Genomic DNA, 22,533 nt, shown 5'->3' with positions numbered 1-22,533 from the left:
ATCTGCGCATCTGCACTCGTGTTTGTGTGGTGGTGGTGGAGCCCGTCGCCGGGGCCTGCGCCTCGCTGTCTCTGAGCTCTATTTGGTTGGATTCTTTGGGGGTTCTCTGTCTCTAATTTGTTCGTATCCCATATTTTTTTAAGCTCCCTCTTCTCTCCGTCTTCTTCCCTGCCCAATGGCTCGTCCGAATCGGGCCGGGTAATCGAGAGCAGAGCGAGAGGAGCCTCCTTTTTTCTATCTGTCCTTTTAGCTCTCCGCTTTGTTCGTTCCGGAATCCTTCGGCGGAGATACAGAGATCTCTCCTCCTGTGTGATTTGCTTGATCCCCGCCCGAAAGAGCCCAGATATTGCGTAATTTTCTTCGGAGAAAGGTCGGAGGTTTTTTCCTTGTTGTGATCTTTAATGAAAGAAAGGACAGGTTTTGATATGTTATTCTTGTTTATTTGGAGGAAACGCAGGATGCGTTCTTGTGGAAGGTAGGAAGATTGAGATGCTCTTTTATTTCTTTCGGATCAGTCGTTGGTGGTATTGAGAGACTGCCGAATTCGAAGCGGAAAGCAGCAATTTTGTTCTGTTTAACCGACTTGGCAATTTTGGAGCTTGGTAGTGATATTTTCGCTGTTTTGCGCTTTTTTCTTTATTTCACGTCCCTTCTTCTTCTTCTTCTTCTCATAATCACTAGGAATTAAGAGAGATATGGGGCTTCCGCGGTATGATTTGTAATTGGTCAAGAACAATTTTTTTGATGTCGTCGAAAACCCGAGGCAGTTCCCCATAAGATGAGGGATGACGGAGAGATTTATGAACTTCCTAAGGTCCTGCTGGGGGCCGTCGTCACGGCGGCACGACCACTCGGGCACCGACGCTCTTGGGCGGCAAGACGGGCTTCTCTGGTACAAGGATATAGGACGGCTTGCGAATGGGGATTTCTCCATGGCCGTTGTCCAGGCGAACAGCTTACTTGAGGACCAGAGCCAGATTGAGTCGGGTTCGCTGAGCTTGCATGGGCTCGGCCCCTACGGGACCTTCGTGGGGATCTACGACGGACATGGTGGCCCAGAAACATCCCGGTACATCAACGATCATCTTTTCCATCATCTCAAGAGTAAGTTTCTGAAGCTGGAGTGTGAACCTTGTTGCCGTTGTGTACTTATTTATGTGGATGGTGCATCGACATCCTTCAATGTCCTGATCAATAGTTCTCCCTTAATGAGTTTGTGTTAGCATTATTCTGACCTTAGAACGCAATTTATCTTGACACATGGTATGATATGATTTTTTTTCCTAATGCTTCTGGTGTAATCAGCTCCATTTTGTCTCCTAGCTTTTCAGTCATATTCTAGGATTTGCTACAGGATAAGATTTCCATGTGCTATATAATTCGTGCTGGTCCTTTTTTGGTCATTCCGATGTATAAAAATGTTAATTCTTTATATGAACTATAGCCAAAAATCACCCCAGATCATGCCATCTGATATATATGTTGCATGGCAGGATTTGCATCGGAGCAACAATCAATTTCAGCTGATGTGATACGGAAGGCATTCAAAGCGACGGAAGAAGGGTTCCTATCTCTGGTAACCAAACAATGGCCTGTGAAACCTCAGATAGCAGCCGTTGGCTCCTGCTGTTTGGCGGGCATTATCTGCAGCGGAACCCTATACATTGCAAACCTCGGAGACTCCCGTGTTGTTTTAGGTAGGCTTGTCAAGGCAACTGGAGAAGTTCTGGCTGTCCAGTTATCAGAAGAGCACAATGCAGGGATTGAGTCAGTCAGACAAGAATTGCATGCCTTGCATCCAGATGATTCTGAGATTGTAGTTCTAAAACATAATGTTTGGCGTGTCAAGGGAGTCATACAGGTAAAAATTAATCAAATCGTCGTTATGCCAATTCATATTTTTGTTATTTTCCCTGGATGAGTATTAATCAAATCTAGAACTTTATGATGGACGAGTATCAATTTGGAGGAATTAGTTTCTCTTTTTAAGTATATCTCTTGCTGATTTTTGGTGGATGGATGTCCTCCACTCTATCCTATTGTCATCAAGGTCACATTATTCATCCTTTAGGTCTATGTTGCATGTGTTTCTTGTATCGATGCTTTTAATGGACAGGTTTTCTTTTCACGACAGCCTAATTTCTATATGGGTATTGGTGTTGATAGAAGATTGCTATACATCCTGTGTAAAGCATTCTTCTGATTAGATGTTCATATTTCAAAATGATGCATGGTTACTTAAGAGTGATCACAAATAGTATCTCAAAAACGCAATGCATACTACGGTATAAATTGAAATTCGATTATGCAAATAGAATTAATGAACAAAGTGTGGCATGCATGCAACTCTGAAAAGTTTACAGAGTTGAGATATTGGCAAAGTCTGCAATTAAATATTGTTAATTTTGGCAAAGTGTGGCATGTATAAACATATATTTCCTGATGTTCTGTTTGTTATCAGCAGTAGGTACTGTAACTCTGAGGCGTTTATGATCTTGCTTGCAGGTTTCTAGGTCGATTGGAGACGTGTACCTTAAGAAAACAGAGTTTAACCGGGAGCCTTTGCAAGCAAAGTTCCTTCTTAGAGAGCCTTTCCAAAGACCAATTCTTAGTTCTGAACCATCAATTTCTGTACTACCATTGCAGCCGCAAGATCAGTTTCTGATATTTGCCTCTGATGGCCTTTGGGAGCATCTAAGCAATCAGGAAGCAGTCAACATCGTTCAAAATAATCCATGCAGTGTATGTTCTTCATCACAAAATAGCTAGTTGTTAAACTGGGAGCACAACTTGTATATCACAATGAAGCCACATTCAATACTTATATGATCCAGAAATTAATTGCGAGAGTCTAACTGTTTACCATTGTTTGAGGGGAGATCTCAATGACAGAAATAGTTTATTTCTAACGGCATGTGAATTTATGTGAATAAGAGTTTGTAGTGGGCATGCACAATTTTACATGTTAATACAATCATGATAGTTGAATAAGTTTCTGATCGTGAACTTTCATTACTGATTTTTTTTTATAAACTAGAATATCATTTTCTAGAAGAACGGTTTCAGATTTTTAAGGCAAAGAGAATTGCATCCTTTTTCGTTGAATGTGAAATTATCTAGAACATTTTCGGATTGTAGAGTGAAATTCCTCAATTAGGCTAACCATGAATGTCCGAGCTGATATGGGGTTTTCTAACTTCAATTTGTTTTCCAATATTTAGCTTTAATTTTAAGTTGATATTGTGCCTTCTTCCAAAAGATAACATTGTTACCCAAAGCTTTGCCACCTTTTGTCTTTCAGCTGTAATGCTTCAATCTGCAACAGGAACTACATCATTAATCCTTGACATTGATTCTTGCAGGGAATTGCTCGGAGGCTTGTCAAAGCTGCACTACAAGAAGCGGCAAAGAAAAGAGAGATGAGGTACTCTGATCTAAAGAAGATTGATCGTGGAGTTCGCCGGCATTTTCATGATGACATTACTGTCGTCGTTGTGTTCCTCGATTCAAGTCTTACCGGCTGGGTCAGCTCACACAAAGGTCCAACAGTGTCAATAAGAGGTGGTATCGATCGTCCTGCAAGTTCTCTTACATCTTATGCAAGTGCGAAGCTCGGTAATTCTTACTGAAGGCAGATCATGTGGTTTCATGTTGTACTAAATTAAAGCACACATTTTTCCGTACTGTTTCGATCGACTCTTCTGCAAGCGATGTTTTGCAGATGGTCAATTATGAATCTCACACCCTCATTAATTAAGGGATGTCCATCTTATCTTTTATGAACAGCAAGGAGAGGAGAGATAGAAATGTGAAATTTTGTTATCCAGGAACTTGTGGTTCTTTTTTGTTATATATTTCCATTTCCATTTTTCCATATATTTTTTCTTTTGGAATGTGTACAGCTCTATATATTGTAGGAAAAGTATGCACTTTTCCTTGCAATTTAATTTTCCGGGCATAATGTTCATCATTCCATACTAATTATGAATTGCATGAGAAGATGGGAACAAACATATAGCAGCACACCAATGCGGTTATTATGCTTATCCAAAGTTTGCCTTATAAACATTGTTGGATTCGGCCGCACTCGTGTTTAGTCATTTGAGATGTGGATTTCAATGAAAGCAGAGATGGTGAAACTTTGGGCTTTTGTCATGTATAATGCGCATAGTATTTGTGTTTATACAGCTCGACTTCTATTAACATCGATATGGTAATCCCCCCATTCCACGTGAATTATCATCGTTTGTGGTGACGCTATTATATGTTCGTGCAACCTGACAGCCTTTGGTGAAGCTTGCGATTTATATTTAGCTCGCAAATGTATCTTATTTCTTCATGAACTCCATTAATTCTTAGCTCAAGCCGATTAATTCGCAAATGTAATGTCATGTGATGTGATGTAATATAATATAATATAATATAATATAATATACTATAATATAATATAATATAATATAATATAATATAATGTAATGTAATGTAATATAAGATAATGTAATGTAATGTAATATAATATAATATAATATAATGTAATGTAATGTAATATAATATAATGTAATGTAATGTAATATAATATATCATTTAATGTAATATAATTATAATATATGCTCGAGCCGTCAACCACAATACATTTTGCGGTCACTGCTGCGCATCTCGTGCAGCGGAACTGCTTGATCCAATGGCGACTCTCCCCTCCAAAGGCATCACCGTTCCCGCATCCCTCCTCCTCCTCACCGCGGCCGCCGCCCTCCTCCTGTTCCTTCTTCTGTCTTCTCTCTCCCCTGCTCCCTCCTCCTCGTCTGCTGCATCCTTCTCTTGCCCTACCACCTCCGCGGCCTCCTCCATCGCTGCGGCCACTGGACCCCCAGATCCGATCTCCCCGACCCTCGACGACATCGCCTGGCTCAAATCGCAACTCGTCCTCAACTCCATCCAGGAACCCCCATCCTCGCCTGCCGCTTGGCATTCCCTCCGCAAGGGTATCAACCCTCGCACCCGCGACCAGCAGCTCGAAGACCTGCGCCGGTCGATTCCTCTCCCATCGATCGACCCAAGTCCCTCACTTTGGTCCAAGTCCTTCAAAATAAAATCTGATTTTGATTCGTTTTCTGCAGGTTCAAGGGCGTCTCTCACTACAAGGGCGACGACGCCGAGAATCACACGGCCCTCCCTTGCCCCGAGGAGCTCCTGGTGGAGGAGCACCACAGTAATTACGGCGAGCCATGGGCCGGCGGCCGTGACGTCTTCGAGTTCCTCGCTACCGCCGCCAGTCTCTCGCCCGCCGACCACGTGCTCGAGATCGGGTGCGGCACGCTCCGAGTCGGCCTTCACTTCATCCGGTACCTCGACCCGGCCAGATTCCACTGCCTCGAGCGGGACGAGCTGTCCCTCATGGCCGCGCTCCGCTACGAGATCCCTTCCCAGGGTCTCCTCCACAAGCGGCCGCTCATTCTCCGAGGGGAGGACATGGAGTTCGATCGATTCGGGTCCGACGTGCTCTATGATCTCATATATGCCAGCGCGGTGTTCCTCCACATGCCCGACGCGCTGGTCTGGGTGGGCATGGAGAGGTTGTCAGCCAGGCTAAAACTCGAGAAAGGTCGGATCTTTGTGTCCCACAACATCAAGTTCTGTTCACGATTGGGCGGCGATGTGTGCACCAACAGGCTCACGAATTTGGGATTGGAGTACGTTGGGAAGCGTACACACGATAGCTTGTTGTTCAACCATTACGAGATCTGGTTTGAGTTCAGAAAGTTAAAAGCTTAGGGTCTCCATGGTTGCTGGAATTTGGGGGTTTCGGTTGTAGGCCAGGGAGAACGGGCATCGGCATATATCAAGAGCAAGGCAGTGATTGCAAGACACTGAAGGAAGATAAAGGAGTGCCTTACATCTTCTCCTCGTTACAGGCGCAGATACACCTGGTGAATCTGCATCATTGATCTTCTCCTCCTGGGAGTTCGGTGGATCTTGCCATGCGTGTAAGAGTTCTTCATCTTCTGGAGCAGCTCCAGAAATGCAGTAAGTAAGAACTGTGTACTTTTACTTGGCTCTGAGGAATTCTTAGAATGCAAATTATTTCTTTTTTTCCGCTGGTTGATATTTGGGTCAAATTGTTAACTACGAGGATTCTTTGGAATGCTAGCGTAGATCGATCTGCATTTCCTTCTCCTCGAAGAAATTTATGAAGAGATCTGAATAAGATAAAATGACAAAATCACCAGCTTTAAGCCTTCATTCAAGGCTGACACCGAAGAGAAGGAAAAGAAGCTTCAACTGATCATACCATGAAGCATATGTCAAACTTAATGAGTTGCATTGGTCTATCTTCTCAAACATAGGACCCAGATGAAGATATCATCAAGTTATCTATGCCAGCAGCTTTCTATCATCCATCAGACTTGCAAATCTTGTGGAAGTTCTGACCAACCAATTCGAACCAATTCCTACTTATTTCTAGCTCCTTTTTACCTGTCTCCAATCACTGCCAACAAGTCTCAAGTCAACTGCTAAAGTTGGTAGATTCCATGAAATCTGATTTTGATCCTTGGATGTATTCTTGATCCACCAACCCTTCATGAATTCTGGAAACCAATGGATTCGAGTGTTCATGAATTTACAGTCAACATTCACAAGGAATGCTCACCAGTAATCACCGCAAGAACAGCTTCCATCCTTGAAGTGATGAAACCGGTTTGTATCTCTTACGAGTATCTCCCTGCCCTCGAAGCTTGATATGAATTTTATAGCAGCATGACAGTCTCCACATATTCGAAGATTCTTGATCACCCGAAGCGTAGTCCCTGTCGGCGTGCTAATGAGTCCCAATGCTACCGCTAACTTCTCGCTGTGCCCGCACAGGATCTGCTCTTTGTCTTGCTCCTCCACATCCTGCAACACGAAGTCGGTGCTCGGGAGGTACCCCAATCTCTTCATCTCTACACTAAGCTTCTCCAACCTCTCGGCAATCTGGCTCATCTGGGGATGTGATTTGTCCCCAGCCAACAACATGTGCACCTTGTTCTTGATCTCGATCCAGCTACATCCTGGGTCTTTCCTCACTCCCATGTTCTTCATGACATCCCTCATCCTGTCCACCCCCTCCAACATCCCTTTGGCAGCATAGATGTTTGAGAGCAACACGTAACTCCCGGCATTTCCAGGCTCCAACTGGAATAGCTTCTCTGCTGCAATCTCTGCCAGCTCGACATTGTTGTGAATCCTGCAAGAACTGAGCAAGGCTCCCCACACACAGCCATCTGGCTCAAGTTGCATCTTTCTTATCAGACCATACGCCTCGTCTAGCCTTCCCGCACGACCGAGGAGGCTAACCATGCAGCCATAATGCTCCATTCTGGCAGTGATCCCGTGCTCTTCCTGCATCTCACCGAAGTAGCGCTCTCCCGCTTCTGTTAGCCCAGCTTGACCACAAGCAGAGAGCACACAGGTGAAGGTTATATGGTCGGGCTTTAGCCTGCATCTCTTCATCAAAAGGAACAACTCAATTGCATCCTTCGCCTTTCCGTGCATTGCGTACCCTCCGATCATTGCATTCCAAGAGGCCACGTTCGGTGATGGCATTGCATCAAAGACGACTCGAGCATCCCTGATCCTACCGCACTTTGCATACATATCCGCCAGAGCGCTGCCCACGAACACATCCGCGAGAATGCCCTTTCGAAGAGCAAAGCTGTGGGCCGATTTCCCGTGCATCAAGGCTGCGATGTTTGCACAAGCCGGCAACAGACACGGGATCGTCACCGCATTCGGCTCCACCCCAACAATCTGCATCTCCCTGAAGAGCTCCAATGCTTCCATGTCCTTCCCGTTCTGCGAGCAACAAGCCACGATCGAGGTCCAAGACACAACATTTAGCTCCACCCCTTGTGCTTCGAAATTGCTAAATGCCTTTAGAGCGTCATCAACACGGCCGTTCCTCGAAAGTCCAGCAACGAGAGCATTGCAAGAGCCGACATCTCTTTGGCCCGCCTCATCAAACACTCGGACCATCTCCTCCGGGCGACCACTTTTTCCGTGCATATCGACTAGAGCACTGACGACGGAACTATCGGCTCCCAGTCCTGTCTTGGTGACATACCCATGAATCTGACTTCCGATCACAACATCCTCCATGTCACCGACCGCCGAAAGCGTGCTCGAGATGCCGACCGCATCCATTTCAAAGCCCTCGGAGTGCATTCTCCGCATCAGCAGCACAGTGTCATAAGGACGCCCACTACGGTTGAAACCCACGATCATCCCATTCCAGGTGATCGGATTTGGCTCTGTGCCGGAACTTCGCATGCGTTCGAGCATCCGCAAAGCCTCGTCTACGTGTCCGTAAGTCGCGTAGCCAGCTATCATAGCGCTCCAGGTCACGATGCTCTTTTCCGCCATTCGGTCGAACACTACGTGCGCGTCGGCCATCGCTCCACATTTGAGGTACATATGGACGAGAGCGGAGGCGACGAAGGGGTCCCCTGAGATGCCAGCCACAAGGGACAGGGAATGGAGCTGCCGACCGAGGGCGATGGAGGGGAGAGCGGCGCAGGCCTTGAGAGCGGCGGGGATGACGAACGGGTCGGGAGCGAGGCGAAGGGAGAGCATGGAGGGAAGGAGAGAGAGGGCTAGCGAAAAGTGGCGAGATCGGACGAGGGCGGAGATGAGAACGGAGAAGGAGAAGGGGTCGGGACGAGGGAGTGAGCGGAAGAGGAGAGCCGCATCGTCAAAGCGGAGGTGACGAGCGTAGAGGGTAAGGAGCTTGGTAGTGGGGTGGGCGTCGACGGGGACGAGGCCGCACTTGAGGAGGCCGGCGTGGGCTTGCTGCGTCTGAGGCAGAGAGGGAGAAGAGCGTTGGAGGAGAAGGTGGAACGAGGTGGCCATGTATGTGGAAATCGCTCTGAGAGAGATGCTGAGAGTAGCGAGTGAGAGTTCTTCTCATGCTACCACGAGGCACGCATGAAACGATCCTTATGGCTCAAAAACAATTTTTGATTTGATTTGAATTTTTTTTATTGTACCCCACACAAATAAATATTTAATTAATTTTATTAAAAATATTATATAAAAAATAATATATGCCGCTCACACATGAATTCAAATATAAGGGATTTAAACTTGAGACCTATTATGTATAGGGCTAATTTAGTTAGCATTTTATAACATCAAGGTGAACTTTTAAAAGTTATATTTGGGACTCCATAATTTTAAAAATACTATAAGTTAGTTGACTTTTAACTCAACTATGTTTCTTTGATGGAAAATAGTGTACATAACATCGTGTGCAAAATTGGTACAAATAGACAATAAAAATAAAGATATTTCGATTAAAAAATAGGATTATATTTTAATTAAATTAAATTCGACTTGCGTTACGGATAAACTTTCACCGTGAGACCCACGAGGATCACTAGTTGTATAATTATATTTATATTAGTAATGCTATGATTTAAAAATCGTGTCTCTATCGACTTACTCTTCCTCGCCTTCTAATTCGATCTGTGATGCAATGATGCGATGGTTCTAGCAACGTCATTGCCATCCATTGTTGTTTTTATCTTCCTTACTATCTCCTTCTCCTTCCATGTCTCTTGTGACTTCCTCCTATCTATCACCACTTCATCTCCATAGCCACATTAAACTCCACCACCTTGACCTAACCCATCGACTATCTAATGAATCATGTCATCCATGAGCTCCTCGCATCCCTCTGCCACCTCCAATCCTTACTTCTCCTGTATTCCATCCTCCTCTCCGGTGTTACTTCTCATCTTTTCTAATAATTCCTCTACTATAATCAGTGGCGTCAAACTCTTCTACCTCTTTCACACAAGTGTCACTTCTTTAGCCCTCCACTTTGGCTCTTCCTTCTGAATAATATTCACCATATTCATCCCTTCTATACTTTGGCATCACTTTGGAGTCACCTTCGTAATACCCTAGTCTCACTCACGATTAGGAGTGTCCACTAATCAATATGACTCACCTATGAATCATTCTCTATCGCCCATGATATCATCATTTTTATTAAGATCATCAAGTTTTTAAAATAATTATGTAATTATTTTGATCATCAATTTCACATTCTCTATTGCCCATGACATCATCATTCTCGACCGAAACACTAAGGTCTGTGCGCTCCATCATCCATTTCTATCGAGCCATTGGGTTCTTCCGCAAGATATTTCCCAAGACATTTAAAATTGACCACTTAAATGATTCTTGTCGACTGACATCAACAATTATTCCCAACTACTTGCGGTACTGTTAAGTTGCATGATTGATCTGACCGCAAAGTGTGCACTATTCACATTGACCCGAATCAGGTTCGGTCAAGACGCTGACGGACTCCAACTATTATTCGACCAAAGACTTTGCTGGGTCAATTGTCCATGTTTGCAGTTCAAGTTTGTGGACTTGACTCGCTCATCGAACACGTTGACCCAACAGTCCCAGTAAGTTTCCCATGCAACCGAGGGAGGAAGGTGGAAACGCAGGTGACTGCTTCGTGTTGTAGGACGAAGCTTCGGGGATGAACACGATGACTCCATGGAAGTTTGGCCATGGCCATCTTTTCTTCAGGCAACATATAATAACGGGCCTTGAACTAACCGAACCATATGGATCAGATGTTCTACTCCTTCACCTTCTCAAACCTGTGTTGGACAATCAAGATCTATATTAATAATATTAAAATAAAAAGTATTAATATTTTATCTTAACTTTGATAGGTTGAGTCGATTGGTATGTTACCCAAGACATTTTCCACTTATATTTCAACATCGCATCAACTTCTGTACATTTATTTTGAAATAGATAAATTGTTAGAATAATATACCTTTAATCCTTTTATATCAAAAGAGACACAATTAGCCTCATCATGATTTTGGGATTATCGGTTTTGTCTCGTGAAAAATGAAATTATATGCAAATTGTTACGGGTGATTTTAGAATTATTAATTTAGATTATACTTTTCAATATAATTTAAAAAAATATCATTGACGTCTTTATCAGTACGATGTGATCCTGATTTGAAATCATTCAAATGAAAAACATCTTCTTCGAAGTTGTTATTTGCATAAAAATCGAAATCGGGAGAAGCTTTCCGAGCTAGTCCCTTCGATGCTTTAGTTTAGTGTCGATGTCCACTTCTCTAACTCTAAGTTCTCTTCTACTTACATGGAGTTACAAATTTATTTGTATACCTGATCTTGAGGAGACTGAATATCCTATAAAAATTTTATAAGGGAGACGATTTACAATCAATCTAAGCTGCCCCTAGACTCTTGAGAATATTTTGTAAGGGAGACAGTTCGTAATTATCCCAAGTTATCCCATGAACTCTTGTGAATATTTTTATTAATATTTCACGATGGAGACAGTTCGATAATCGACTCCCGCTACCGTTTATATTCCTATCCACATGGGTAAACGGGTGTCAGGTTTTCTGAGATTTTTTCCTCCCACGAGCCTTACATGGCATTTACATAATCGATGATGATTGCCTGATTATATATTCTTTATCATAATTAAAATCATTATTTTTTTTCTTAATCATATATATATATATATATATATATATATATATATATATATATATCCCGTTCAAAAAATATAGATATGTCGATCTTCGTCGGTTGTCGATGATGTAGACACTAATATATACTTCAAAAGAATTCAGAAACATAAACTTCAAATAATCGACGAAAACATAAAAAATAAATCTTATTTTTTAGTTGGCGTAGTAAGGAGGACTTGAAGAGTCAGCACTATGCAGTACGATTGCATTCATTCATTAACATACATATGGGCCATATGACTAATCACATCCATATTAAAACTGAAAGCTACCTATCGAATCTCCTTCACGCACATGAAACGGGGCCCATCCCTCGTGCTATGATGTTTCAAGATGGGGGAAGGTTGCATAGTGCAAACCATACCTCTAAATAACTATACATAATGACTTCTTCCCACTGGACAACCTAATCGGGTCCCACCATAGCATCGGACCAACCGCCGAGTCATTGGTCCGCCCAATATGAACTCCTCCTGCTTGCGCTAACGCGCAGATCACATGGAACACCAAAAAACTCGGGAGTTTCCAAAACAATGTCAGTCCATCCACCAAGAAATTGAAGTGCAAGTGACGGCCTGTGTACTGACGATTAAACTCGTCCTTTTTGCACTGCAATAATAATAACGTTTGACTCGACGCGCCACAACATGAACCGCTTGGCACGTCTCGATTGGCCAAACAATTGCACGGTTGCTGTTTGCCATTGCTGGTCCTCGGTTCACCACCTACTTAAGCAAGAGAGGCATAACCACATGGGAGTGCAGCGCAGGAAGCAGAGGTCTCTGAAAGAGGGGTTGTTGTGCCTTTGACTCTGAGAAAGGGTGAGGTGTGGGGCGGGGGGGATGGCAGAGACGACGCCAAATCACACGCAGACTGTGTTCGGATGGGCAGCGAAGGATTCATCCGGAAAGATCAGGCCTTTTGTCTTCAAGAGAAGGTGATGCTGCTTTGTCGTCGTCTTCTTTCTCTGTTTCTTTCTTTTTCCTGCTTCTTGTTCTTGTAGAGAAGGCCTTGACCGGAAAGGAATGGGTTTGCTTTGGTCACCATAGGGAGAACGGAGTCGACGACGTGACGATCAAGATACTCTACTGCGGGATGTGCCACACCGATCTCCACTACATCAAGAACGACTGGGGAATCACCATGTACCCTGTTGTTCCCGGGTACTCTTTCTCTTTCTCCCTCTCTTGAAGCTACCGAAACCTATGGCATTCAATTTCCTGTCACCGAGAGTCAGATCGACAGGTGACGCATGTCAGAGATGAGAGGTTTTACGATCTCTTCCGCATAAAGACATGTTGGAAGCAGTGCGGACATCGAATCAAGGCTAAAGTAGAGTTTCTACTCCTCGAATCAGCTGTAATTGCTGATTGGATAGTCTATGATGCGAGATCGATGCATAGTCCCACTTGAATGGAGTCTAGTGGCGTTTCTTTTGTGGGAAAAGAGATCGTATTAGATTTTTTTTATGATCTTAATTAATTGATTAAGATATATTAAAATTTTAATTATATTTTGATCAAAATAATTAAAGCTAAGTGACGTCTTTGTAGATTTCATATGATTAAAGCTAAATAAATGAAAATATTTATGGCAGGCATGAGATAACAGGCATAATCACCGAGGTTGGGAGCAACGTGAGCAACTTCAAGGTGGGAGACAGAGTAGGGGTAGGATGCTTGGCTGCGTCGTGCCTCAAATGCGAGTTCTGCAAGGATTCACAGGAAAACTACTGCGACCAGCTCCAGTTCACATATAATGGCATCTTTTGGGATGGTAGCATCACCTACGGCGGCTACTCCCAAATGCTGGTGGCCGACAACAGGTCAAATCCACTTCATGGATTTGTCATCTCCTAGAATCCCATCCCTTTTCTTGGTCTGTGATCTTGAAGTTTCACCACCATAATATGTTTCAGGTATGTGGTGCACATTCCGGACAGTCTCCCCTTGGACAAGGCAGCTCCGCTGCTGTGTGCAGGGATCACCGTGTTTAGCCCCATGAAGCAGCACAACATGCTGCAACCAGGCAAGAAGCTGGGTGTCGTTGGCTTGGGTGGGCTGGGTCACATAGCTGTCAAGTTCGGGAAAGCGTTCGGGCTTCACGTGACCGTGATCAGCACATCCCCCTCCAAGGAGACGGAGGCGAAGATGCGTCTGGGCGCTGATGATTTCCTCGTTAGCACCGATCCGAAACAGATGCAGGTATGGATCGATCACCCTGGTGAACTGTAGCTGTCATCATATCGGACTCTCGAGCTTAAGAGAGTCCCCTGGCTTGGCGTCAGGCTTGTACGAGGAGCCTGGACTTCATCATCGACACGGTGTCGGCGAAGCATTCGCTGGGGCCAATACTGGAGCTGCTCAAGATCAGGGGGACGTTGGCTCTTGTGGGAGCTCCAGATAAGCCAATGGAGCTCCCATCCTTCCCTCTAATCTTTGGTGAGTTGACATGGAAATCCCAAACGAGTGGTGGTGTGCAAAGGTCGACGTTTTTGTTAGTGATGGACCGGCGATGTGATGTTGCAGGGAAGAGGACGGTGAGCGGAAGCATCATCGGCGGGATGAAGGAGACGCAGGAGATGATGGACGTGTGCGGGAAGTACAACATCACTAGCGAAATCGAGCTGGTGACGCCCGACCACATCAACGAGGCATTAGATAGGCTCGCGAGGAACGACGTCCGATACCGATTCGTCATCGACATCGCTCCCAAGACCAACCTCTGATGTCGCCAAGACGAGGAACGATGGCTCTCGTCTCGGTGTCTACTTCCAAGAAGGCTCCTTTCATTTGCTTGTATGCCACTAGTTTGGATTCTAAGATCTATGTTATGTAGCCAAGAAAGCAAGAGAAGCTTGTGGTCGAACTCGTTAGAACAGAAGTATTTAGCATCACTTGGAAATCAGCATTGGCAGATCTTAAAATAGTCATGATTGATTTCAAGAGCCCATAAAACAAATCCAATGGGCAAGCAACTAAACAACAGATATCAGCAGAAGAATCCGAATCCGAATCCGAGGTGGTGGAGATCCACACGGGACGCAGACCATTGTTAGTAGGTCGTCCGACATGTTAGGGATTGATACCTGATTCTAACATATAATGTTAGAATCATTAAAATTAACTCCATTAATTTTTAGAAACTAAAAATTAATGGAGTATATAAATGATCAAATGTTATAGGTAGTATATAAATATGTTGACATTAGTGGTTTTCGATTGAAATATCATGTTGATTAGACATTTAAGGTGATGAAAGAATTAGTCGATCGATATGTCGAGCTGATGAGATGGTCAATGAGAAGTTCGATGAGGGTAGAGTAATAGAGTTATTTTAAGAAACTAAAAATTAGGAATAGAAAATTCGTCTCACTTTTCATGGAGTTTGTCGACTACGAGTTATATCCTACTTGGATGCATAATCAACTAGTGTTTATATATAGATAAAGGATTTATTTGAGAAGTAATAAGTGCCTTTGACATCTCTCTTGAACCTTATGTTGGATAGAATTATAGTTGAAGTCTGATAACCTAATGATTAATATAAATAAAGCTCAAACATAGCCTAATTGTATTCGGCTCACTCGATTAGGGCTTGATTAGAAAAGAATCTCGTATCTATTTAATATTTTAAGATTTCTTCATAAGTAGTGTAAATAGGTAATTTGAGTTTCTAGGTTTCTATTATTCAAAAATAAATTATTATTTTGGCTACTATTAATTTTCTTCGTCATCTTCCTTGAGTTTTCTCTTCGGTCATCAAAATGGTTTAATGTCGGTGAACAATTCAAATTTGAGCTCATGCATAACACAAGAGTAATCTATTAGGTCATGCAAATCATATCAAAATCGAGCCAAACATAAACAATCATATTCTCATTTACATCGATCACAAATAAAGGTTTTGTTTTGTGATCGACATATATAGTGCGAGACCTAGTTCGTCATAGGTTCAGTAATATTATGGTTTAGTCAGAGTGGGAGAAGACTTGATTTGAGTTAATGATGATTAGATTGGTTTATTACTATTAATTTGTTTTGAATATTCTATGTCAATAATTCAAGCTCAATAAAATTAATAGATTAACTATTCTATCAAACTGAATCGTGGCATGCTTCGAAGAATAATTTGGGAGGAATATTAACAAAACATCCCTTCAAGATCTGAGAAAAATATTTTGAAAACCATATTTTGTTATTATTGATAGGGCACATTTCGTTATCGCCCACGTGGACTAGACAAGTAAACATGATGATATAGACGTAGAACTTCAAGTTTGATGTGGCGCACAACACATATGTGGTGGGCAACCACTCACCATCCCCTTCGTACGAAACGATATCATCATGGTACAGTTATCCCGGAAAGCTCGGGACGTTGTCGCACAACGCCGATCCGTGTAGGTCGGTCGACGCTCGCATAGAAGCTTAAGCTAACCGCTATTAATTGACCCCATACGATCAACTCATCATCACAAGTATGAAAGCTAACCCTCCTTAATTATGAAGAGGGGGGGTGGATTTTTCGAGAAAGCTTAACCCTTTTAAACCATACCAGTGCTAACTTAACATTTGGAGGGGCTAAGTCGGAAGACCCCTCCCCTCTCAACTCAGGCCTGTGTGTAGGAGTTTAGTGATGACAAAGTAGACTGCGTACCGATAGACGGAGCGAGCGTGGAGCCAACTCCTAGTCCAACTCGACGAAGGCCTTGTCACTGGGATGGTCCTGAACATCGACAACTGGACCCAGCCGTGTTGATACCTCGACTACAGTCAGAGAACTATGTTAACAATTATATCAACAAAGTCTAAAAAAAAGGTGAGACTTGGCGATGTATAGCTACACGTATTTAATTGAATTATATAAGAGCAACAATTGGTAAATATACATAATTAGATCTCCAATTAGATTTTTCTTTTTTGACAAGATGATAACTAGTCGTAATGTCTCAATTATTTAAGACCTATTAGATTTTTCTACTTCATTAAATTTTATATATGCTACAGATATTTTTACCGTGTCAGTACAAAATTTTTGTCGTCCAACTAATTAAAATGGAAGAATAGTATGAATAATTTCAATGTGTCGAGACAAAGAGATTGAGCTAAGAAATTATAATAAATGCCATTAAATTTGGTATGGATAAAGAAGCAGCAGCATGCCATAGGTTCAGTATTATTGTCAATCATTTTCATTTCGTTCTGCTCCATATTTTATTTCAAATCATTAAGAGTTTGAATCATTTGATTATTTCTTGTCTTTACTCATTCGTGGGTCATTATGTTGGCAGTACATATAATTCACATTATTTGTACGTGATAGAGACACGGAAGAAGCCACGGTTTCCATCACCCTCGAAACACGCAAGTATTGTTGGGTCATTATTTGAAGCTTATTTGTTGATTGGACATTGGGACTTGTCCTCGAGAACAAAAACTTAAACCTGTATTAGAGGCCTTTTAATATGATGATACTTCTTCAGCATATTTCAATATATATAAATGTCGAGTATCATACAAAGCGCCTAATTATATAATAGCATATGCAGTTAGCTACCTTTAGTCTCTCGATCTCAATACTTTAAATAGTTATATTAGTGTCTCTATAGTTACGAAAGTGAAACATCTAAGTTTATATACCATAACGTTATTGATTTTATCAATGAAAATATAAAAATAAAAAATAACTAATTTTAATGTTTTAATTGGTGATGACGGACGATGGCATCATTAGAGGTTGCAGAAGACAGTTGTGGATGAGGAGAGCAATGACGAGATAGAAGAGTCATCTCAACATTGACATATTGCTTAGCGATTTTTTCATTGCTCTACATTTATATCAGTGTCGATGCAGTTATCGAGCAACAAAAGGTTATTTAACATATGCATCAGTGACCCTTTCATTACTTAGCAATTGCGTCGACATTGATACAGTTGTCGAGCGACGAAAAGGCCACCAACACATATGTAGAGAGGTAAAAGAGTCACTGGGCAATTGTATAGACATCGACACAAATGTAGAGCGATCGTCATCTCTCGTCATCGCTCTCCTCATCCACAATAGCTACCCGCGACCTAGAGCGCTGCCACCATTGCCACTACCAACATTGTTCGCCACCATTAACTGAAATGTTAAAATTATCTTTTTACCCTTTGTTTTTTATATTTTCGTTGATAAAATCGATAGCGTTAGAATAAATGAATATAAATATTGAACTTTCATAATTATAAGGATACTAGTATGATTTTTTAAAATACAAGAATCTAAATACTAAAGATAATAATTATATAGATAATATGTAATTAGCAAATATCTTTTTATCCGGAAACAAATTCTAATTCTTGCTGAATGAATTGGTCGCTTCACCGTAATAATTTGATAGGAGGATCGATTACGTGGAAGATTTGCAAATCAATAGGTTGATTGATGTGTACTTGTGAGGCTTGAATCGAAGAACTTGCAACGTGATCGAATTTTCTACACCGAAAGGAACAAGACCCTTCACGAATCTTATGGATGGCCACATCAACTATGATTAGAACACGACATTGTGGATCAGGTTGGCGAATTCGATTGATGCTCGCTGCTGCGGCTCGAATTGGAAAATATGTAATCTGATCGAATATGAGAGGTCTCTTCACACCACTTAGCGGCGGTCGACAACTGGGAGTGGAAAAGATGAGAACACCACACACAACATGATCGCAAGTGTTGGATCGAGAAGCTTGTGATGGGCATCGTCGATTGCGAACGGAAGGGACGATAACATCACGAGGGATCTTGTGACTCGATGGACAAGCACCTTCCTTGTGTGCCTGCCATTTCAGACCTTCTCCCTCGCCAGTGCTGCAGCACACCAACCAGCTGTCAATGGTGCAAGCCAAGTGCAAGCACGCCACAGCTTTCAAGAGCTGCGGCAGGAGGGCCAACCTGAGAACTCCACACTGTGAGCTTTCGACGACCGGGGACAGTTATCCGCGTGGCACGGCAGTCGGGAATGAACAGCCTTTCGCTTTGCACGAGGCAAAAGATCTTTCTGTCTTTCGCTCGTCTTCTTTTGCATAAAAGAAGAGCAAAGTAGGGTTGGGCAAAGTAAAAGAAGAGCAGAGTTGGGTGGAAGCAAGTGGAGGACAAGTTAAAAGATACGGGCCGAGGAAGCAAGTGGAGGGCAAGTCAAAAGATAAGGGCCGAAGGTGGTGGGTGTGATATGTCCTGCAGATCGATTCCCCTCTCATAATTAGACTACCGATGAGCACAATTTAAGACGATGTTACTGAGAACAGACAACGGTGTTGTTGAGAAATAGACTAGAAGACAACCATAGTTTCCCCCAACTTGAAGTAAGCAGAGTGCCACACATCCCCCTTACATTACACAAGGCAAAGAAGAAGCTGAGAGAGACGAAACAAAGGCAGATAAAATAAGGAAATCAGAAGCTACCCTATCCCCCTTTCTCTTCACTTCCCTCGCGTGCAATCATCATTCACACAAACGAAAGAAGACGAGAAAAGGCGAGGCTTCTGCTGCTGCATGCTTCAGGAATCTGATTTTAGTTGGTGGGGTTGCTCCTGAAGGAACCCAGAGCCTTGATGGCCGCTGCTCTCAGGATGTACTGGTGGTACGCCGCCGCGGCTAACGCTCCGACGAAGGGACCCACCCAGAAGATCCACTGCATGCACAACCGGAGAGAACACAATCATTCCACCTCCAAAACAACCACAGACATGAAAGAATTCGTATAATGCCCGAAATTATGGTCTCACATGGTCATCCCAGGGCTTGTCCTGGTTGTAGATGACTGCAGCGCCAAGGCTCCGAGCAGGGTTGATGCCGGTCCCGGTGATGGGGATGGTGGCGAGGTGCACCATGAACACGGCGAACCCGATGGGGAGTGGTGCCAACACCTGTGAACATTTAATTCAAGTCAACAGAATCCACTGAAAAAAGACTTAAAAACACCAGTAATTTAGGGTAGACATGCGTGTTGTCTTTTTGGTACGTACGGGGACGTGCGAGTCGCGAGCGCTGCGCTTGGGGTCGGTGGCAGAGAAGACGGTGTAGACGAGGACGAAGGTGCCGATGATCTCGGCCCCGAGGGCGGTACCCTTGGAGTAGCCGGCGGCGACCACGTTGGCTCCGCCGCCGAGGGAGTTATACTGGTGCTTCATGATCCCCTTCACGATCCCCACCCCGACGATGGCTCCCAAGCACTGCGCCACCATGTACAGCAACGCCCGTATCAGCGACACCTTCCGCGCCAAGAACAGCCCGAGCGTGACCGCGGGGTTGATGTGCCCTCCTACAAAACCCAAGCGAAGTAGGATTTAGCACATATGCATTTTAGTTGAATTATTGGGTTAAAAATCGAAAGGTGGGCGAGGAGGACCAGAGATGCCGGCGGTGCAGTAGACGAGGATGAAGATCATGCCGCCGAAGGCCCAGGCGATACCGAGGAGGCCGACGCCGCTGCACTGGTCGGCCGCGTTCTGTTCCTTGTGGCCGATGACGGTGGCGATGGTGACGTACAGGAAGAGGAGTGTGGCCACGAACTCGGCGATGAGAGCGCGGTAGAAGGACCAAAGCCGGAGCTCCCCGAAGTTTAACAGCGGCTCCGGCGGAGGGTCCGTGTAGTCCTTCACCGGCGGCTGCTCCCCCTCCACGTTCACCTCCTTCGACATGGCGATCTTCTCTCTGCTTTAGCTCACTTGCGGCTACTGCTACCCTCGGTGACTCGTCTTCTCTATCATCGAATGACGGTGCGGGGGGTTTTATGGATCGCAAGTGGACTGCCCTGCTTGGTGGGCTCGTCTTTTCAAGAGTTATCTTCATGCCATAGTAAATCTCCGAATCCGTAACACGACCACCGTTTACACAAACAGGAATAGTAAGTTCAGGTATTCGGGAGAAGAAGGCCCACGTCAACGGCAGCTCCACCTGTCCGCTTTTGATTCCAGCTCCAATCGGGAAAGAGCTATTGGATTATGTGTCGTGATGTTTGCCGTCGTGAAGAGATAAGAGGTAGATGAGTTGTAAGGTGGTCCAGGTAGGGCCCGGTGACAGCCAGACCATGTGAGCTCATCATCTTTCCTATTCATTTCTGGGTGGCGCAGTAGATGAGGCTGCGTCTTCTCGCACAGGGAACTCTAGCCTGCCATGTAACGGCTCTTCCAACCTTTACAACCCAACAGTCATTAACTTTGTGTACGTGTGTCTCCTATATTTAGATACGGATCTGTCCTCTTTTTTCTTCCTTTATTCTTCTTCCTCGAGATAGAAATTGGGCGGTAGAGTGAACCTGATTCGTGTGACCCGTGAACCAAATGTTTGACCGGGCAGCGCTCGAGGGAACCAAATCTGTGGAATGTGTCGGTCCCATCCGGTCTGGTTGAGCCGACTGTGGAATATTCTACTGGTTGCTACGCTCCAACTTAGGCTGACACACAGTCGAGTGCCTTACGGGAGCCACAAGGAGACAACTCCAGCTCGAGACGGCTCGGCCACCAGCCGTCCAGATGCAAACCAACGACGGCTTTTCTGCCCTTTAAATCTCCAACGCACCGGACCCAAGCTGGGACAAGAAAGGAAAAGGAGACGCTCGAGTCTGCGATCGAGCTCGTGCCACGTGGAAAAAAGGAGTCGGGCCCTGCTTCGTCCTCACGGCCTTTCGCTGCGCCTCGAGGGGCGGTCCTCGTCAACCTGACAGTACTTCGATCGCTCGATGCATAGCGCCAAACAGCAAACAGTTCGATCATGGTGGATCGCTTCCCGAAACGTGTCGGTTTCCTTGGCTGCTTCCGGGCTTTTACCTCCTTTTTATACGTTATACCAAAGACAACGCAGCCGTGCCATCGAGGACAGCAATCGCACTTCAAACCCAGCAGAATAGTGGACCCACTCGTTGCTTCAGTGTTTCAGAAGGACACTCGAAGAAGATGCTGTGCCACTCGGAACAGCTGATGGAAGTAACATGGGACCGACCTTTCCCCAATTTTTCCGCTGAGCAACCATCATCGGGCCCGCTCATCGGCTGCTTGTCGATGGTCACGGAACAAAGTGATTTACAAGTGGAATCGCAACACGTGTATCCTGGTCGTATGTTGTCCAATGGGATTCTCGAAATTAGGCTGTCCGTACATCCAAACAACCACTAAATCCGTCCTTGAGTGGGTTCGCTGCAAATCTTTAATTCACCGATTTTAGCATGCGCATGGATAAACATGAATCATGACAACTGCTCAATAATAATCCCTGAAACGAGGCGGACGCCATTTGATTTATTTAATCCAATGCTTATTATATCTCAAAGTCAATGATTAGTGATAATTCTACATTAGCGAATGGACTTAATAGGCATTATGGCGCAAATTGAACCATCATCAAGGAAATTTTTTGCACTTCTTTCGATTTCAAGCTTTCTCAACAGAATCCCAATCAGAATAAGCAAAGGCATTCGAACATGTTTTGGTTCGCACAAGGCTTCATCATTTCAATGCTGAAATGTTGTACACCTTGGAAAATAGAAACACATCACATGAGACATGACGAGATGAGATTGATCTTGCTTATGATATATCTAGGTTGTGTATCATCAATGCTCTAAAGGAAACAGAGTTCGGCCAACGACAGAAGCGCGATAATTCAGCTAAAATTCGACAGCTCCTCGCCGAGGGTGAATGAAGCCTGTCGACAGTAGACACGGTCTACATCATATATTTTTGGGCACATCAAGTGGCATGTGTCGATATATCATCATTGAATCCGAACACGCTGCAAATAGTGCATGTCACGTTCATATCCCCATCACGCATCTATCCTGTTAAAGTCGTATGATTGAATGCATTCTTTCAAGTAAAGAATTAGATGATAAGCTGTCATACCTTGTATACTCTCATTTTTCTCGCTAGTTATCGTGTTGTGGTTCATTAGTGATCAAGCTAATGCAAGTTTC

The 22,533-nt window shown here is 43.9% G+C and overlaps 5 protein-coding genes across 6 annotated transcripts; 3 read left to right on the top strand and 2 right to left on the bottom strand.

Moving 5' to 3' along the window:
* Positions 1 to 5: 5 nt before the first annotated feature.
* LOC135673552 (probable protein phosphatase 2C 60) lies at positions 6 to 3,876 on the top strand. Of its 2 annotated transcripts, none has more exons than XM_065182599.1 (5): positions 6 to 370; positions 458 to 1,104; positions 1,494 to 1,861; positions 2,506 to 2,742; positions 3,363 to 3,876. In XM_065182599.1, exons 2-5 carry the CDS (start codon positions 786 to 788, stop codon positions 3,627 to 3,629), a joined length of 1,191 nt encoding a protein of 396 aa, XP_065038671.1. In that variant the 5' UTR covers positions 6 to 370; positions 458 to 785; the 3' UTR covers positions 3,630 to 3,876. The 2 variants fall into 2 exon arrangements, with proteins under 2 accessions (XP_065038671.1, XP_065038672.1); XM_065182600.1 differs by lacking the exon at positions 6 to 370 and having other exon boundaries at positions 463 to 602; positions 682 to 1,104.
* Positions 3,877 to 4,621: 745 nt separating this feature from the next.
* Positions 4,622 to 6,093, top strand: LOC135673553 (uncharacterized). Its single transcript, XM_065182601.1, has 2 exons — positions 4,622 to 5,028; positions 5,118 to 6,093. The coding sequence occupies exons 1-2, from the start codon at positions 4,682 to 4,684 to the stop codon at positions 5,770 to 5,772; spliced, it is 1,002 nt and encodes a 333-aa protein (XP_065038673.1). The 5' UTR covers positions 4,622 to 4,681; the 3' UTR covers positions 5,773 to 6,093.
* A 112-nt stretch (positions 6,094 to 6,205) lies between these two features.
* Positions 6,206 to 8,962, bottom strand: LOC135673551 (pentatricopeptide repeat-containing protein At1g20230-like). Its single transcript, XM_065182598.1, has one exon. The coding sequence runs from the start codon at positions 8,884 to 8,886 to the stop codon at positions 6,646 to 6,648; it is 2,241 nt and encodes a 746-aa protein (XP_065038670.1). The 5' UTR covers positions 8,887 to 8,962; the 3' UTR covers positions 6,206 to 6,645.
* A 3,382-nt stretch (positions 8,963 to 12,344) lies between these two features.
* LOC135673549 (probable cinnamyl alcohol dehydrogenase 6) lies at positions 12,345 to 14,489 on the top strand. Its single transcript, XM_065182596.1, has 6 exons — positions 12,345 to 12,519; positions 12,632 to 12,745; positions 13,180 to 13,407; positions 13,501 to 13,786; positions 13,870 to 14,023; positions 14,111 to 14,489. The coding sequence occupies exons 1-6, from the start codon at positions 12,425 to 12,427 to the stop codon at positions 14,308 to 14,310; spliced, it is 1,077 nt and encodes a 358-aa protein (XP_065038668.1). The 5' UTR covers positions 12,345 to 12,424; the 3' UTR covers positions 14,311 to 14,489.
* A 4,366-nt stretch (positions 14,490 to 18,855) lies between these two features.
* On the bottom strand, positions 18,856 to 20,342 carry LOC135673550 (aquaporin PIP2-7). The gene is made up of 4 exons (XM_065182597.1): positions 19,972 to 20,342; positions 19,589 to 19,884; positions 19,349 to 19,489; positions 18,856 to 19,254 (listed from the first exon to the last, which is right to left on the bottom strand). The coding sequence occupies exons 1-4, from the start codon at positions 20,261 to 20,263 to the stop codon at positions 19,135 to 19,137; spliced, it is 849 nt and encodes a 282-aa protein (XP_065038669.1). The 5' UTR covers positions 20,264 to 20,342; the 3' UTR covers positions 18,856 to 19,134.
* Positions 20,343 to 22,533: the final 2,191 nt, after the last annotated feature.

Source organism: Musa acuminata, chromosome BXJ1-5 (genome assembly GCF_036884655.1).
Source record: "Musa acuminata AAA Group cultivar baxijiao chromosome BXJ1-5, Cavendish_Baxijiao_AAA, whole genome shotgun sequence".
Taxonomy (NCBI): Eukaryota; Viridiplantae; Streptophyta; class Magnoliopsida; order Zingiberales; family Musaceae; genus Musa; species Musa acuminata.
Note: the sequence above shows the minus strand (reverse complement) of the source record. Positions and strands in the feature narration are given on the sequence as shown.